This window comes from Neovison vison, chromosome 8, assembly GCF_020171115.1.
Source record: "Neovison vison isolate M4711 chromosome 8, ASM_NN_V1, whole genome shotgun sequence".
NCBI lineage: Eukaryota > Metazoa > Chordata > Mammalia > Carnivora > Mustelidae > Neogale > Neogale vison.
The window spans coordinates 77,105,591-77,125,084 of NC_058098.1; the positions used below are offsets into that span (position 1 = coordinate 77,105,591).

General features: G+C 39.7%; 1 protein-coding gene across 1 annotated transcript in view; it reads left to right on the forward strand.

The window, feature by feature from the left end:
• Positions 1–19,494, forward strand: part of C8H2orf73 (chromosome 8 C2orf73 homolog) — a 37,248-nt gene continuing 17,754 nt past the window's right edge. Inside the window, exons 1-3 of the mRNA XM_044263954.1 lie at positions 1–58; positions 4,435–4,636; positions 18,439–18,592. Coding sequence (XP_044119889.1) covers positions 33–58; positions 4,435–4,636; positions 18,439–18,592 — 382 coding nt within the window. The 5' untranslated portion in view covers positions 1–32. The remainder of the gene's footprint in view (positions 59–4,434; positions 4,637–18,438; positions 18,593–19,494) is intronic.

The following is a 19,494-nucleotide window of genomic DNA, read 5'->3' on the forward strand; positions in this document are numbered from 1 at the left end:
CCTCGCTGCCTCGTGTCAGGCCGCGGGAGCCCATGGAGGAAAAGGAGGATAAGCAGCAGTAAGTGCTGGGGTTTGGTTTTCTATTTCCCCTTCTGAAACTATTTCCTTCCTTCGGGGAGGGTGAAGTGAGACCCGAGGGGTGGGTCCTCGAACCACTATCAGAGCTTTTCCTCTTCCATCCTATCTCTAGTAGTTGAGCGCTTACCGGAATACTTTTTAAAACACACTGTTGGGGGGCGCCTGGGTGGCTCAGTGGTTTAAACCTCTGCCTTCAGCTCAGGTCATGATCTCAGGGTCCTGGGATTGAGCCCCACATCGGGCTCTCTGCTCAGCGGGGAGCTTGCTTCCGCCTCTCTCTCTGCCTGCTTGTGATTTCTCTCTATCAAATAAATAAATAAATAAAAATCTTAAAACAAAAAAACAAAAAACACACTGCTTACCGGGTACCCACTGTGTGTCAGGCGCTTTACAAGCGCTGCCGGGCCCAACAGTCTTCAAGTTTCATGGAATCTTTCACTCCTAACACCCCACATCTAAATTATTAGCAAATTCTTTAGGCTTTACCTTTAAAATATATCCAGAATTCAGCATCATCCCCACGCTGGCCCAGCGTTTCTTACCTGGATGTTGTAACAGTCGCTGCTGCTCCCCTTGCCTCTGTGCATTCTCCACTTAGCAGTCTGAGAGGTCTCCCCCCCCCCTTTTTTTTTTTACTGCGTACGTTAGATCACTATTCTCCATGGGCCCTTGCAGAGTAAGCGCTAAGGTCCTTGCAGTGGTCTGTGGGACCGCCACAAACTGCCCCTTTTCCTTTACCTGGTCTTATCTGCTGCTTGCCCTCTGACTGCACCCTGCTCCAGCACGCAGGCCTCCCCGCTAGCAGTGATTCTTAAAGTGTGCTCTCCACTCCACCCCACTCCACTCCCGCCCCAATCCAGCATCACCTGAGAATTTACTAGAAACGCATATTCTTGCAGGCTCCCCACCACAGATATACTGAATCAGAAATCTGGAGTTGAGAACAATAAATAAACTGGGTTTTAACAAGCCTCCAGGTGATTCTGATGTCGCTAAATTTTGAGAACTATTGACCAAGGTGTTACAGTTTAATACCAACATGGCCAGGGGTATCTGCTTCCAAAGCCTGTATTTTTGTCACTAGAAGAGTGGATCTCAACATACTTAAGAATCAGTTGGAGAGCTGGTTAAGTTTCCTGGAAACCTATCTCGGGATGGGATGGGACCAGTGAATTTGTACTATCAAGGTAAAATGGATGACAATGCAGCTCCTTCTGGGACCACACTTAGAGAAGCACCTAAGGCCAGGTGCTTCTGTTGCCATACTTTGGCAATTACAGTTCACTCTGCTAGAATGCCCTTCCTCAAATATCCTCTTAGCTAGCTCCCCTCTTTCCTTTCTTCAGTTGCCACCTTCATAATGCAGCCTCTACCCTGTCTAAAAATGCAGCCTCCCTCCCACATACATGCACTCCTTTTCCCCATTCCCTGCTCTGTTGTTGTCCTTGGCACTTAACACCACACAAAAGGCTATATGTTTTACTTATTATTTGATTTCTCATCTGCCTTCCCTCACTAGAATGTAAGCTCTGCGGGGGCAGGAATTTTTGTTTTGTCACTCCTGTATCCTCAGTGCCTTGAGCAGCACCAGGCACAAAATTCAATAAATAATCTGTTGAAAGAATGAATTATTCAATGTTATTGTCACATCTCTCTTAATAGGCATTCTTGGCCTTACCATGCCAAGGAGGAAATCAAGGCTCAGATATTAAATGGCAGAGTTGAGATTCCAGCTCTGTCTGCCTTTCTTCACTGCCCATTTTTGTGTTTCCTTCTATTAAGAAATTACTACAGAATCATACACTTCACATTTATGTGTTAATCTATAGCTACTCACACCCCGAATACTTAATTGAACGAATGTATATGCATGCAAGTATAGAGCCCCAGTCCATCCCTTCAAGGATGTGATGCTAGTGCAAGTATATTGCTGAGTTACAACCATGAGAAGCAGATGGAAAAACTGATGTCAGATGTCTATAATAAAATCAATCATGACCTTTCCAGAGATATAAGTGTTTATTTAAAGGTAATAGAAAAAACCTTAGAAGTTACTCACACTTGACTAGTAATCGGTTTTTCCAAAACCTTTACAGAGAGCAATTTGTGTTGGGCAGCAGGTGGCTAGGGTCCAAGGGTGCTGAATGTTGTTTGTATCTATATTGGAGTGGGGGTTGGGTGTATACAGTTACACTAAACCAGACTAAAAAATAATCCCAGCAGATTGACCAGAATATGCAAATACTATAATGGTGGTCCATGTAACTGTGATGAACAGGATGCTTCCCCAGGTAGCTACATAATGATGAAAGAAACACAGTCTTCATTCACCCTTATGTAAGCTACTGACCAGTAAAGGGTATTTGTAGTGCTTACCAAAAAACAAAACAAAACTGGATACATAAATTATAAGTCATGGTATTATGAAAGAAAGTACTAAAATAGAGACTACATGGGGCAGAAAGGGGGAAATCTAGGAAAAGCTTCTGAGGAGATGGCTTTTAAGTAGAGACTTAAAGATAATGGACCAGTGGTGCAGGGACCCAGGGAAGAACTGCCCAGGCAGAGGGGACACTGTGTGCACATGTCCTGAAGGAAAATAACTGGTGTGTCCGGGAACTGAAAGCAGGTGTGCTGTCTGGAGAAGTGAGGGGAGAGTGGTCTCATTGCCTTGGAAGAGATTAGCTGGAGCTGGGTCCTGCAGCCTCAGAGCTGATGAGGAAGCAGTATTCACTAGAAATGCAACACAAATGCATTTGGGGGTTTTCACTAAAAAATGATATGATAGAAAAGATGAACCTGACTTTGTTTTGAAGTAATGGAGGGGTTATATTTTCAGGGCCAAGACTAAGCAGAACTGCTCATTTTCTCTATAAATTTGTAATCTTATTTACTTACCTTCCATAGGTCAGGGCTTTAATTTTAAAAGCTTCTATGTAAAAAGTATTCACATTAATCTATTTCATTCTTTTCTTTACTTTCCAAGTATGTGAAATTTTAAAATACTGCCTTTTATAATGTCTACCACTCTTTATTTAAAAGGAGAAAATTTCTATAAATTGCTTCTAAACATTTTTTAATATTTAAAAAAATTCTATAATGTTCACTTTGGTACCAGTCTAGTTATTAAAAGCAAAAAGTGATGAGATTGAATTGATTGTTCTCATGCCTCCACAGTGGTATTTTCCTGAAAAGATAAATAATAGTGGTCATTTGGTACCTTTTATAAGTTTGCCAGGTGAACTTTTAAAATTAAATAGCTATCCTTGTCCAGGTGACTGAGTTTACTAAGTAACTAACTTTTTTTTTTTTTTTTTAAGATTTTATTTATTTGACAGAGAGAGATAAATCACAAGTAGGCAGAGAGGCAGGCAGAGAGAGAGAGGGGAGAAAGCAGGTTCCCTGCGGAGAAGAGAGCCCAACATGGGGCTCGATCCCAGAACCCTGGGATCATGACCTGAGCCGAAGGCAGAGGCTTTAACCCACTGAGCCACCCAGGCGCTGCCCCCCTTTTTTTTTTAAGATTCATTCATTTATTTTAGAGAGAGAGTGTGTGGGGTGGGAGAGGGAGGGACAGGGAGAGAGGGAGATAGAGAATCTCAAGTAGACTCCCACTGAGCAAGGAGCCTGACCCTAGGCTGGATCCCTGGGTCTCAAGATCATGAACTGAGTCAGAATCAAGAGCTGGGCTTGATCCCTGTACCCCAAGATCATGACCTGAGCTGAAATCAGGAGTCAGTCATTCAACCTACTGAACCACCCAGGCACCCCCTAAGTAACTAACTTTTAAAAAAGATGAGTTAAGATTAGCATGTAACTGGGCGCCTGGGTGGCTCAGTGGGTTGAGCCGCTGCCTTCGGCTCGGGTCATGATCCCAGGGTCCTGGAATCGAGCCCTGCATCGGGCTCTCTGCTCAGTGGAGAGCCTGCTTCCTCCTCTCTCTCTGCCTGCCTCTCTGCCTGCTTGTGATCTCTCTCTGTCAAATAAATAAATAATATCTTAAAAAAAAAATATTAGCATGTAACTTACCTTCATGAATACATGTTCCAAACAGGATCTGTAACCATGATAAAATCACTACTCTTTTTTTATTCCAAGCAAGTGAAAGTCTGTACATTGTGCTGGTGTATTATTATGAATAATCATAATTAACACAAATCCCTTCATCTTTTATATGATTTAAAATGAGAAGATACCCTTCCATATTTTAATTGCATAAGTCCCTTATAACTATTAATAAAACTTAAATTGTCTTGACTGATACTTGAAATATATTAAATTTTATTTTATCAATTATGACACAGTCCTAAAATGTTCATTGGGATACATTACTTACTATGTAATTCTGTTTTTCAGAGAGCATAAAATAGAAGATGGTGGTATAGTGTATGTAACTGGAAAAAAAGAAGAAATCAAACAACCTGGAAAAAGTATACAACATTCAAAACCATTTGTCGGGAGAGGACGTATATATTATGCAAAATTCATTCATACAAATGCAAGAACATTGAATGAACCAGTTCCCTACATAGATCCCAGAAAAGGGCCAGAAAAGCAGGTTGGACGTATGTTCCTTATATACAAATACAGATTTAGATTCAGAAGCTGTTTTGCAGGATAGTTTTGGTCACAGACTACGTAAAGGATGTGACATATTTCAATCTAATATTTTTTATAATCCAATAGTTAAAAGCAGTAACCTGAGACTATTCTCCCAGATAACTGTTGCATACAAACAATACATAAATAGGAAAGGAATCCAAATAGTTATTTTCCTAGATTGGATCAGATTATAGCCACTTAGTAGTGTTTGGCAGATACTGGAGAAATCTGTAATACCGTATTTGCGTTACATATTCTACTCTAAAAATTTCCCATGATACTCTCTATAAAATAATAGCTACCATTTATTTAAAGTGTGTGAAGTGCTAGGGATGAGCTAAGTGTTTTATGTAAGTTATAGCCTTTAATCTGTACAACAGTTTCTAGGAGGTAGCATTAGAAATATTTTATGGATGATAACATACCACAAAGAAGTAATTCACATATCTGAGATTACATAGTAAGCAAATGGTAAGCAAGTAAGTAAGCAGACCTGACCACAGCCAGGTTTCTGACCCAGGACTGTTGGTTTAGTCAAACCGCACTTTTCTTCACTATCATATTATTTCATTATCTTTCTTTAAACTTTGGTTTGTTGAGGTATAGTTTATCCTGTTAGTTTCCTGTTTCCGATATTACAAATTACCACAAACTTAAACACTTAACTTAAAGCAACACAATTTTATTCTCAACACATTTTGACCTCAGAAGTCCAAAATCAGTCTCATTGGCTATTAGCAAGGCTGGTTTCCTTCTGGAATATCTAAAGGCAAATCCAGTTCCTTGCCTTTTCCAGCTTCTAGAAACTGCCTACTTTCCATGGCTCGTGGCTCCTTCCTCTTGAAAGCCAGCAGCATGGCATCTTCAAATCTTGCTCTGACTTTCCTGCCTCCCTCTTCGGTAGATGGGTATGATTACATCGGGCCCACCTAGATAATCCTGGATAGTCCTCTACCTGAGATGTTTTACTTCATCTCAGCCAAAAAGTTCTTTTGCCATGTGAGTTTATGTGTAATTGTGATTTAACTTGACATTTAAATAGAGATTGCTTTTAATGACCTGTCTTCACATCAGTAACATCCAGTGTTCGTATCATAAAATCGCTAGCATACCAGGGCACTGTGTGTGAATGGGAGAGCTTCTTGAGGCAGGAATTAATGTAGTCAAATATGTATTAATGTCATGTAATAAAACCCTATGTGGCCAGTTTTAAGACTATTTTGTTTTATAAACCATGAGGGGATTTTAAAGATATTAATAGTCCAGGCCTACCTGAGGGATATAAGTCTGGTCCAGAAGTCCAGGTTAGTGAAGTTCCCATGTTTCTTACAAAAGTTAATGAATGACTCTCCTGAGCTCTAAGTCAGGACTGAATTAAAACCAAACTATTAGCTGAATCCATCCTTACCTTGGACATACTAAGGAAAAGAAATGGGTTTGAGAATGGAAATATAAAATGTAAAAATCTCAAAAATCAATGGCACTAATTTTCTCTACTATTTATAGGTGTCTTGAGAAAGGTGATGTCAGGAGCTGCGATCCAGATGGGGTGACACAGTAGCCATAGGATCCTTATTTATTGCTGCTAAAGGCTAAATGAGTCAGAGACCTTTAAGAGATGGTGAAAGGAAGTTTGAGATGAAGTGAGAGGACAGGGAAGAGAGGCTGCTGGTGGATAAGAGTGAGGAGATATACACAAAGACTGAAGACACATCACCGAGTTAAGGGCGTATTTGTTTTGGGCACCGAGTTAAGGGTGTATTTGTTTTGGAGTGGAGGCACTATTCATATTTTAAAAACAAAAAGAGCTATCTTTTTTTTTTTTTTGCTTTGGTGGAAGTTTTGTTTTTTGGGGTTTTTTTTTTTTTTTTGCATTTTATTTATTTTTTTCTTTTTAATTTTTTATAAACATATATTTTTATCCCCCGGGGTGCCGGTATGTGAATCACCAGGCTTACACACTTCACAGCACTCACCATAGCACATACCCTCCCCAATGTCCATAACCCAACCTCCCTTCCCTCAACCCCCCTCCCCCCAGCAACCCTCAGTTTGTTTTGTGAGATTAAGAGTCACTTATGGTTTGTCTCCCTCCCAATCCCATCGTGTTTCATTTATTTTTTCAAACCCCCTTAACCCCCCACGTTGCATCTCCACTTCCTCATATCAGGGAGATCATATGATAGTTGTCTTTCTCTGCTTGACTTATTTGACTAAGCATGATACCCTCTAGTTCCATCCACGTCATCGCAAATGGCAAGATTTCATTTCTTTTGATGGCTGCATAGTATTCCATTGTGTATATATACCACCTCTTCTTTATCCATTCATCTGTTGATGGACATCTAGGTTCTTTCCATAGTTTGGCTATTGTGGACATTGCTGCTATAAACATTCGGGTGCACGTGCCCCTTTGGATCACTACGTTTGTATCTTTAGGGTAAATACCAAGTAGTGCAATTGCTGGGTCATAGGGTAGTTCTATTTTCAACACTTTGAGGAACCTCCATGCTGTTTTCCAGAGAGGTTGCATCAGCTTGCATTCCTACCAACAGTGTAGGAGGGTTCCCCTTTCTCCACATCCTCGCCAGCATCTGTCATTTCCTGACTTGTTGATTTTAGCCATTCTGACTGGTGTGAGGTGATAACGCATTGTGGTTTTAATTTGTATTTCCCTGATGCCGAGTGATATGGAGCACTTTTTCATGTGTCTGTTGGCCATCTGGATGTCTTCTTAGCAGAAATGTCTGTTCATGTCCTCTGCCCATTTCTTGATTGGATTATTTGTTCTTTGGGTGTTGAGTTTGCTAAATTCTTTGTAGATTTTGGACACTAGCCCTTTATCTGATATGTCATTTGCAAATATCTTCTCCCATTCTGTCAGTTGTCTTTGGTTTTGTTAACTGTTTCCTTTGCTGTGCAAAAGCTTTTGATCTTGATGAAATCCCAGTGGTTCATTTTTGCCCTTGCTTCCCTTGACTTTGGCGATGTTCCTAGGAAGATGTTGCTGTGGCTGAGGTGGAAGAGGTTGCTGCCTGTGTTCTCCTCAAGGATTTTGATGGATTCCTTTCTCACATTGAGGTCCTTCATCCATTTTGAGTCTATTTTCATGTGTGGTGTAAGGAAATGGTCCAGTTTCATTTTTCTGCATGTGGCTGTCCAATTTTCCCAACACCATTTATTGAAGAGACTGTCTTCTTTCCATTGGACATTCTTTCTTGCTTTGTCAAAGATTAGTTGACCATAGAGTTGAGGGTCTATTTCTGGGCTTTCTATTCGGTTCCATTGATCTATGTGTCTGTTTTTGTGCCAGTACCCTGCTGTCTTGATGGTGACAGCTTTGTAATAGAGCTTGAAGTCTGGAATTGTGATGCCACCAACTTTTTCAATATTCCTTTGGCTATTTGAGGTCTTTTCTGGTTCCATATACATTTTAGGATTATTTGTTCCATTTCTTTGAAAAAAATGGGTGGTAGTTTGGTAGGGATTGCATTAAACGTGTAGATTGCTTTAGGTAGCATAGACATTTTCACAATATTTGTTCTTCCAATCCATGAGCATGGAACATTTTTCCATTTCTTTGTGTCTTCCTCAATTTCTTTCATGAGTACTTTATAGTTTTCTGAGTATAGATTCTTAGCCTCTTTGGTTAGGTTTATTCCTAGGTATCTTATGGTTTTGGGCGCAATTGTAAATGGGATTGACTCCTTAATTTCTCTTTCTTCTGTCTTGTTGTTGGTGTAGAGAAATGCAACTGATTTCTGTGCATTCATTTTATATCCTGACACTTTACTGAATGCCTATACAAGTTCTAGCAGTTTTGGAGTGGAGCCTTTGGGTTTTCCACATATAGTATCATATCATCTGTGAAGAGTGATAGTTTGACTTCTTCTTTGCCGATTTGGATGCCTTTAATTTCCTTTTGTTCTCTGATTGCTGTGGCTAGGACTTCTAGTACTATGTTGAATAGCAGTGGTGATAATGGACATCCCTGCCATGTTCCTGACCTTAGTGGAAAAGCTTTCAGTTTTTCTCTATTGAGAATGATATTTGCAGTGGGTTTTTCATAGATGGCTTTGATGACATTGAGGTATGAGCCCTCTATCCCTACACTTTGAAGAGTTTTGATCAGGAAGGGATGCTGTACTTTGTCAAATGCTATTCAGCATCTATTGAGAGTATCATATGGTTCTTGTTCTTTCTTTTATTGATGTGTTGTATCACATCGATTGATTTGCGGATGTTGAACCAAACTTGCAGTCCTGGAATAAATCCCACTTGGTCGTGGTGAATAATCTTTTTAATGTACTGTTGGATCCTATTGTCTAGTATTTTGGTGAGAATTTTCACATCTGTGTTCATCAAGGATTTTGGTCTGTCATTCTCTTTTTTGATGGGATCCTTGTCTGGTTTTGGGATCAAGGTGATGCTGGCCTCATAAAATGAGTTTGGAAGTTTTCCTTCCATTTATATTTTTAGGAACAGTTTCAGGAGAGTAAGAATTAATTCTTCTTTAAATGTTTGGTAGAATTCCCCTGGGAAGCCATCTGGCCCTGGGCTTTTGTTTGTTTGGAGATTTTTGATGACTGTTTCAATCTCCTTACTGGTTATGGGTCTGCTCAGGCTTTCTGTTTCTTCCTGGTTCAGTTGTGGTAGTTAATATGTCTCTAGGAATGCATTCATTTCTTCCAGATTGTCAAATTTGTTGGCATAGAGTTGCTCATAGTATGTTCTTATAATTGTTTGTATTTCTTTGGTGTTGGTAGTGATCCCTCTTCTTTCATTCTTGATTTTATTTATTTGGGTCCTTTCTCTTTTCTTTTTGATAAGTCTGGCCAGGGGTTTATCAATCTTATTAATTCTTTCAAAGAACTATCTCCTAGTTTTGTTGATTTGTTCTATTGTATTTTTGGTTTCTATGTCACTGATTTCTGCTCTGATATTTATGATTTCTCTTCTCCTGCTGGGTTTAGGCTTTCTTTGTTGTTCTTTCTCCAGCTCCTTTAGGAGTAGGGTGAGGTTATGTATTTGAGACCTTTCTTGTTTCTTAAGAAAGGCTTGTATTGCTATGTATTTTCCTCTCAGGACTGCCTTTGCTGTGTCCCACAGATTTTGCACCGTTGTGTTTTCATTATCATTTGTTTCCATGAAATTTTTCAATTCTTCTTTAATTTCCTGGTTGACCCATTCATTCTTTAGAAGGATGCTGTTTAGTCTCCATATATTGGGTTCTTTCCAGCTTTCCTCTTGTGATTGAGTTCTAGCTTCAGAGCATTGTGGTCTGAAAATATGCAGAGAATGATCCCAATCTTTTGATACCAGTTGAGACCTGATTTAGGACCCAGGATGTGATCTATTCTGGAGAATGTTCCATGTGCACTAGAGAAGAATGTGTATTCTGTTGCTTTGGGATGAAATGTTCTGAATATATCTGTGATGTCCATCTGGTCCAGTGTGTCATTTAAGGCCTTTATTTCCTTGTTGATCTTTTGCTTTGATGATCTGTCCATTTCACTGAGGGGAGTGTTAAAGTCCCGGGCTATTATTGTATTATTGTATTATTGATGTGTTCTTTTGACTTTGTTATTAATTGGTTTATATAGTTGGCTGCTCCCATGTTAGGGCATAGATATTTAAAATTGTTAGATCTTCTTGCTGGACAGACCCTTTGAGTATGATATAGTGTCCTTCCTCATCTCTTATTATGGTCTTTGGCTTAATATCTAATTGATCTGATATAAGGATTGCCACCCCAGCTTTCTTCTGATGTCCATTAGCGTGGTAAATTGTTTTCTACCCCCTCACTTTAAATCGGGAGGTGTCTTTGAGTCTAAAATGAGTTTCTTTTTTTTTTTTAAAGATTTTATTTTTTTATTTATTTGAGAGAGAGACAGTGAGAGAGAGCATGAGCGAGGAGAAGGTCAGAGGGAGAAGCAGACGCCCCATGGAGCTGGGAGCCCGATGCGGGACTCAATCCCAGGACTCCGGGATCATGACCTGAGCTGAAGGCAGTCGTCCAACCAACTGAGCCACCCAGGCGTCCCTAAAATGAGTTTCTTGTAGGCAGCATATTGATGGGTTTTGTTTTGTTATCCATTCTGATACCCTGTGTCTTTTGATTGGGGCATTGAGCCCATTAACATTCAGGGTAACTATTGAGAGATATGAATTTAGTGCCATTGTATTGCCTGTAAGGTGACTGTTACTGTATATTGTCTCTGTTCCTTTCTGATCTACTACTTTTAAGGTTTCTCTTTGCTTAGAAGACCCCTTTGAATATTTCCTGTAGAGCTGGTTTGCTGTTTGCAAATTCTTTCAGTTTTTGTTTGTCCTGGAAGTTTTTTTATCTCTCCTTCTATTTTCAGTGATAGCCTAGCTGGATATAGTATTCTTGGCTGCATGTTTTTCTCGTTTAGTGCTCTGAATAGATCATGCCAGTTCTTTCTGGCCTGCCAGATCTCTGTGAATAACTCTGCTGCCAATCTAATATTTTTACCATTGTATGTTACAGACTTCTTTACCTGGGCTGCTTTCAGGATTCTCTCTTTGTTGCTAAGACTTGTAAATTTTACTATTAGGTGATGGGGTGTGGACCTATTCTTATTGATTTTGAGGGGGATTCTCTGCACTTCCTGAATTTTGATGCTTGTTCCCTTTGTCATATTAGGGAAAATCTCTACAATAATTCTCTCCAGTATACCTTCTGCTCCCCTCTTTTCTTCTTCTTCTGGAATCCCAGTTATTCTAATGTTGTTTTGTCTTATGGTGTCACTTATCTCTCGAATTCCCTCCTCGTGGTCCAGTGTTTGTCTCTTGTTTGCTCAGCTTCTTTATTCTTTGTCATTTGGTCTTCTATATCACTAATGCTTTCTTCTGCCTCATTTATCCTAGCAGTGAGAGCCTCCATTTTTGATTGCACCTCATTAATAGATTTTTTTATTTCAACTTGGTTAGATTTTAGTTCTTTTATTTCTCCAGAAAGGGCTTTTATCTCTTCAGAGAGGGTTCCTCTAATATCTTCCATGCCTTTTTCGAGCCCGGCTAGAACCTTGAGAATCGTCATTCTGAACTCTGACATATTACTGATGTCCATATTGATTAGGTCCCTAGACTTCGGTATTGCCTCCGTTCTTTTTTTTGTGGTGAGTTTTTCTACCTTGTCATTTTGTCCAGATAAGAATATATGAAGGAGCAAATAAAATACTAAAAGGGTGTCAAAGACCCTAGGAAAATGCAGTTTAACCAAATCAGAAGAGACCCCAAATCATGGGGGGGGGGAGAAAGGGGATAAAAAGAAGTTCAGAAAAAAAAAATTAAAAACAGAAAACACAAATAAGAAAAAGAACTATATATATATATTAGACTGGTGACTAAAACACTCACTTAATTTTGGGAGTATTTTGGTCTCTTAGTAGAAACTACCTCCCAAAATTTTAAAGAATGAAAAACATATATAAGGGTAAACACAATGAAGGGATGGAATATGCCTATAAAGATGAAAAAAAATGTTTTTAATTTCTAAAAAATTAGAAAGACTAAAAAATCACAGGGAGAAAGCCATGAGTTCCGTGCTTTGCTTTCTCCTCCTCTGGAATTCTGCTGCTCTCCTTGGTATTGAAACCGCACTCCTGGGGCACCTGGGTGGCTCAGTGGGTTAAGCCGCTGCCTTCGGCTCAGGTCATGATCTCAGGGTCCTGGGATTGAGTCCCGCATTGGGCTCTCTGCTCAGCAGGAAGCCTGCTTCCCTCTCTCTCTCTCTGCCTGCCTCTCCATCTACTTGTGATTTCTCTCTGTCAAATAAATAAATAACATCTTAAAAAAAAAAAAAAAAAGAAACCGCACTCCTTGGTAGGTGAACTTGGTCTTGGCTGGATTTCTTGTTGATCTTCTGGGGGAGGGGCCTGTTGTAGTGATTCTCAAGTGTCTTTGCCCCAGGTGGAATTGCACTGCCCTTACCAGGGGCTGGAATGAGTAATCCGCTTGGGTTTGTTTTCGGGAGCTTTTGTTCCCTGAGCGCTTTCTGTAGAGTTCGGGGAGAACGGGAATGAAAATGGCGGCCTCCTGGTCTCTGGGCTGGAGGAGCCAAGAGCCCGGGCCCCACTCCTCAGTGCACCCTCAGAGAACCGCGCCCAATTACTCCCGTTTCCGTGGCCTCTGGCCACGCTCGGAGCTCACCGAGCCTGCGACCTGTTCAAGGTAACCCCGAGCTGGGAGCTCACTCCTCGGCTCTGTCTCTGTAGTCAGCTTCCCCGTTCTAATACTTGTAAGCTCTGTGACACTCAGCCCCAATCCTTCTGTGCCCCTGTGGAACCTGAGGCCACGTTGACCCTGCGTGGGCTTCACCCCGGTTTAGCCTCTGGAGCGATGTCCCTCAGCGGAACAGACTTTTAAAAGTCCTGATTTTGTGCTCCGTTGCTCTGCCGCTTGCCAGGAGCCGGCCCCTCCTCCCAGGTTCTATCTTCCTGTCACTTTGGATTCACTTCTCCACCAGTCCTACCTTTCAGAAAGTGGTTGATTTTCTGTTTCTAGAATTGCTATTCTTCTTCTCTTCAATCTCCCGTTGGATTTTTAGGTGTTTGCAATCTTTAGATAAGCTATCTAGCTGATCTCCTGCTAGCTGAAGTAGTCTCAGCCTGCTACTTCTCCACCATCTTGACTCCTCCCCCAAAAAGAGCTATCTTAAGTGTACTCATGTTCACGTACTCCAGGAGTAATAAAGAATGTTCATTTCACATATCTGTACACTTTGTTCCTTTATTTAAGATGACAGGCTTCTTTTTAACGTTTAGTTTGATTGTTTTAAAAAATTAACTCGTTTATAGCAGTGCTGGCTTTAGTGCAAGAGTGAAGAAAATAAAGTGCCTCATATTTAAAGTGGCATATCTGCTCTCTTACATGTTTCGCTAAGATAATAGCTTAAGAACCTAACACCAGATTAATTTTACTTAATTACAAGATATTTAAAGATTTTTTTTTTTCTAATTCATTTGAGAGGGAGAGAATGAGGGAAGCATCAGAGAGGGTCAAAGGGAGAAGCAGACTCCCTGCCGAGTCGGGAGCCTGATTCAGGATGTGATCCTGGGACTCCAGGACCATGGCTTGAGCTGAAGGCAGTCGCATAACCAACTGAGCCACCAAGGTGCCCCTACAAGATGTTTAAATGAAACAACCACACAGTTGTACATAGGGACATAAAATTGGGGGTGCCAGAAAAAGTAAAAAGGGGCTGTAGCTTGGTCACTTTTTTTTTTTAAAGATTGTATTTATTTATTTGACAGAGAGATCATAAGTAGGCAGAGAGTCAGGCAGAGAGAGGTGGTAAGCAGGCTCCCTGATGAGCAGAGAGCCTGACACGGGGCTTGATCCTCGGACCCCGAGACCCAAGCCAAAGGCAGTGGCTTAATCCTGAGCCACCCAGGTGCCCCAGCTCGGTCACTTCTAATCACAAGTTTTGTTTTTAAATATTGGTATTTTAAAAGAGATGATACTAGGTCATTATGTTCCAAAGTGTATGTTTCAGAGCATTAGCCCTATGTGTTCAATAAAATGGCATTCCAAAGTCAAATACATTTTGGAAAAGCTATATATTTATATCTTAAAGCTTCACAAATCATATTTGTATATAAAGATTCTAAGAAATCCTGTGATAAACTTATTTCAGTTTACCTACCTCAGTACTTCCCAAATTTATTTAACTTTGGAAACCACTTCTATATAACACCTTTTAATGTGCTACAGACCCTAGTATTCCACAGAACACAATTTAGGAATAACATATCAGGGACATTATGAGTTGCTTAAAAAGAGGTATTTCAACACTCCTGGTATCCACAGCAAAATAGAGATGAACATAGATACAACGTAATGCTACTGTTTCCCAGAACACTTCAGTGTTTTGAAAGCCTTTGAGCTCCACTAATAAAATGTGATTCTGCATAAAGAGTTGTCAAAAGTCTGTATTTCCCTAGGAATCCCCAAAGTAGGATTCTGTGTTCCACAGACAATCACCACCAGCGGCCGCCATCTTTGCCAGGCTGCCGCTGTGGAGCTCTCCCTACCACCTCTTGTGTTCTCTTAACGGGCTTTGCCAGGATGCCCCAACTGCTTTACCTATTTCTCACCCAAGACTCTTCCTTAATTTCCCAAAGAATGAAAACTAATTAATGTCTCCTAATGCATTTCTGAAGGCTTAGAGATAGCAGATGTATAATAAAGACTGTCTCACAGTGGTTTCCAAAGGTGGCTAAAGGGTTTACAGTATAATGGCCATCAGGTCTTCCAGGGGCCGGGGTTAGTGGGAATCTCTTCCTCGGGAATCTCCCAGATGTCTCCATACTATGGAGTTCCAGTGACTGTTAGCCTGGGGCAGGAAAGAAGACTGGCCTTGGGCTAGAAGGGAAGGCATCCTGCATTTTCTGTGTCCAAAGTTTTGAACTTTTTTAGGCAAAACCCCTTCCACAATCTGCAAGAGGTAGACTGACCCCTGAAATCTAGACAAAACAACCACAGTAGAGATTTTTCCCAGCTTGGCTTATTTCATCATAAATAACTCATGTCAACCCCTTACAATCCACTTCAAGTAATGATGCACAGAGCAGTAAGTTTTTATACTTAGTCTTTGGCTTCAGCATGGGGTGAAGGAAAAAATAAGCTTCCAGGGGCACCTGGGTGGCTCAGCAAGTTAAAGGCTCAGGTCATGGTCTCAGGGTCCTGGGATCCAGCCCCGCATTGGGCTCTCTGCTTAGCAGGGAGCCTGCTTCCTCCTCTCTCTCTCTCTGCCTGCCTCTCTGCCTACTTGTGATCTCTATCTGTCAAATAAATAAAATCTTTGAAAAAAAGAAGAAAAGGAAAAACAGGCAACAACAACAAAACACAAGCTTCCACCTATCTCTTTAATCTTATAATCTTATATGAACAAATGCTTGTACCAAAATGGCATGCGCATGTGCACAAGTCCACATACATTCTCACTCTTCCAAGAACAAACCAGACTTTTCAGGCAAAGGGCAGGCTATCCAGAAATAGAAAACAGAAAAACAGCATTTTTTGAACTGTGGGATTTCATTCTGCCGAAGTGAAGCTTCACCCCATTTACAACACTAATCAGAATACTTCCCCCAACTCTGAAGTCTTCAAGTCATCAGTCACACTTTAGGAAACATTGTTCATTATTTCCTTTATAATTTGTGATATTAAAGGGACCGTTTTGGTAAAATTCTGAATTCATAAGAAATCTTGAGAGGTGAATTGATATCTCTGGTTTTAGGGTAACTTTTGCAATAAACTCTTGTTCAAAAAAATAATTGAGTGCTGCCAGGAAGTTTGCTCATCCCAGAGTCACTTAGCCAGTAATTTGGGTATTAGCAAAATAAGTTTCTAATCAACAAAAGAATATACAGTGTACTTCTTAAAGCCTTTTCATAGAAGAGCTTTCTCAAGTTACTCAAAATCTCTTTATTGTTACTCCTGAAATAATTTAAGTAGGTTTGTGGTTATCTGCTTTGCATTCTACAGCAGATGTGATAAAGCAACAGAGCATGGAAATTGGGAGGCCTGCATGGATGGGGGCAGGGCTCTGACTTGGACAGCTCTGCTGCCTACTAGGAATACACTTCAGGGAAGTTAATCTCCCAGCAGTTTTCTCATCTGTGAAGTGGGTGTGTATCTACTCGCAGAATCGTGGTGAGGATAAGTGAGAAAAGGCCTGTAAATCTGAGACCTTGGGGCACAATAAGCACTATCATACTCGTGCAGTGGAGGAGGCCTGCAAGAAGCAGGCATTCTGACAAGTTAGATGTGACTATTTTCAGCCAGATAGTGAGAAGACACCATCTGTTGAGTAATCTGTTCTAGAATTCCCAGGATCGACATCAAGTAGTCTTAATTTTTGTAATTCACCCTTCAACCCATCTCTCCTGTTCTCCAAAATTCCTTTGCTCCTAAATTCCTTTGATCTCTGCAAACTTATTCATTACCCTGGGTTACAATTTGTCATTGGCCTAAAAACTGGCAGTTGTTAAAAGTTTCCAAGTGAGGTCTAACTCTCTCTTCCCTTAGTCAGGGCTCAGTTCCCTCATGGGTCCATGTTCATCCTGTCTTTTTCAGTTTAAAGATAATATCCCTTAATGAAGAACCTAAAGTTGAGGAGCTCTGACTTTCAGCTCTGAATTTGTATATTCTTCTTCAAATTCTTAGCCTTTCTGTGATTTCTTGATATAATAGATTTTTTTTTCTCCCAGAAAACTCTATTTTTTGCTACCTTTGACATATATCATGAATTTCTTCTAAGCTTCTTGACAATCTCCTGACAAGGTGACTCCATGAAACTATTATTTTTTTATTTGATATTGTACACCTCTTTTATACATGCCTATCTTCTTAGAAACTAAGCTACTTTGGGAATTGACTCCCTGTGGAGTCAGATAAGATGTCTTCAAATGCCTCTTACTTTTCATAGCATTGTAGCATCAACTGTACTGTCAGAATTTTACTTCTGTGATATCATATTCATCCCCTTTGAATTATATTTTTCAAGTCTCTGACTATGAAATCATGGCTGATTTTTTTAAAAACCCCATCTCTCCTCAAAGCCCAAAGTAGGTGTGTGATTATACCCAAAGTTACTTTCATTGTCTAATAATATCCAAGAATTCCCAGGTATCACAGTTTCTCTTCCCAAGGTGTCTTAAGTCCACCTGATCAACTAGATTTTTTAAAAAAAGTGTTTATTTAGAATTAAGCTGAGTAAGTTTCCCCTCACTCTTTTCACAACTTCTAAGAGATCAGAGTCTAATATGTCCTCGGGGAGAATCTATTAGTTCTCCCATTCCTGGATACTTAAGTTAGGTTTTACCATCAAAAATTCAGTAACAGTGGAGATATTTTCCCTTAGAACAAAATTTTTCTTTTCTTTTTTTTTTTAAAGATTTTATTTATTTATTTGACAGAGAGAGATCACAAGCAGGCAGAGAGGCAGGCAGAGAGAGAGAGGAGGAAGCAAGCTCCCTGCTGAGCAGAGAGCCTGATGCAGGGCTCAATCCCAGGAGCCTGAGATCATGACCTGAGCCAAAGGCAGGAGCTTAACCACTGAGCCACCCAGGCGCCCCAGAACAAAATTTTTCAAACTGAGGTACTAACAGGTTATAAAACAATGTGGGCTGCAACTAGCTTTATGAAATGGAATAGAAGAGACAGATGATAAAATAGAAAAATAGTCAAGTGCACTGCATGTAGTAAGAATAAATATTGTGAAACTTTGTGTTTTATGTACTTTTACACATTGTGTGTTCTTGCATGGCAAAATCTATTTCATGGTGTGGATCATGGATGGAAAACTATGAAAACTGCCATATTAGATGATAATACATTATTTGTATTTTCATAATGAAAAGTATAGAACATAATTTTTACATTAAATTGAGCCATATATACATATATATATATATAAAATAAAATGGTAGTACAAAATATAGAAATATAATTAGTTGATTTTTACCATTCCATCTGTTGACAGGAAGTAGTTTAAGAATTTAGCAGCTTTATTTTGCTAAAAATATATGATAATTCACTTTTAAGTACCTTTTCAAAAAATTCAGTCTTTATAAAAATATACTTATTCCTAGATTTTAGGATTCCATTTTAGTACTAGAATACCCAATAACTTACTGAATCGAAATGGAACATTCAGAGATACCAAGCAGTATATGAAAATGTTCTATAGTATTCAATTCTGTGTTTCCAATTTTTTTTCCCATAAAGGGTGACTGGTGGTCACATGGTAAAAGACTGGAGCATCCCTTCCAACCACCTTATGACACTAAAAGCACCCAGAGGAGTGACTTTCAAAAGCCAGCATGTCCATTGGTTTTGCCAGTCAAACACAGCAAGTTGCAAAAGCCTTCTTGTGGAATAGGTAAGGTTACCTCTGATAAAACCTCTTTCCCATTCTCTCAGGTTACTGCTATCAAATTAAGGTGTATTCGATGTACTGGCCCCTCCTGAGAAAATTATTTCTCTATAGGAGTTGAAAATATACATACAACCAATGCAGCCCTTGACATGTTTGTTCTTTATCCCTTCTTGGTGGACAGCTTATCTCCAAACATATTAACAATAATAAAAATTGGCCTGATCATGATAACATCGGCCTCCAAGTCATATACTTAGTAGCATTCTGCTATTGTTGACACCACATTTTAAGAACTACTAAAATTGTAGACAGGATTTTTCTAAGTGTACTCTGAGGGACACTAATTCCTTGTGATGTTCAAAAAAAGAGGGAAGTGCTCAAATAAGTTTTCTGAGAACTGAATTTATAAAACTAAACAGATCTTTTTAAGCCACAGAACTCTTAAAACCCTTACTATAAGCACAAGCATAATGTGTTCCAAAAGGAAGAATAAAGAATGTTATGTTTTCCCCACTACTGACCACCTCACCCTTTTTCTAGATTTTCACATGACTGGTATCCCACAAAACAATGTAGGAAATACTGCTACGTGGACTGTTAAAACATTGTCAGATCTCAAAGTTATTTACCTGACCATGTTATTATAATAAACTTTTTCACATTCAGTCAGCTCTTATATGTTTCCTACCACATGTCCTAGTCATCTTTAGGGCTGGGGTAGACTTTCGCAGGTCTTAAAGAAGTACACAATCACGTCAAAACAAAAACGTATTTATTGAGTACCCGTTCTGGTCATCACTACATATAAAAGTTCATAAGTTAAACTTCAGATAATTTTCTGAACATGACAGTAGACAACCAAGGATTGGTTTTAGCAGTCACCAGTCCCTTACTTAATTTTAGCC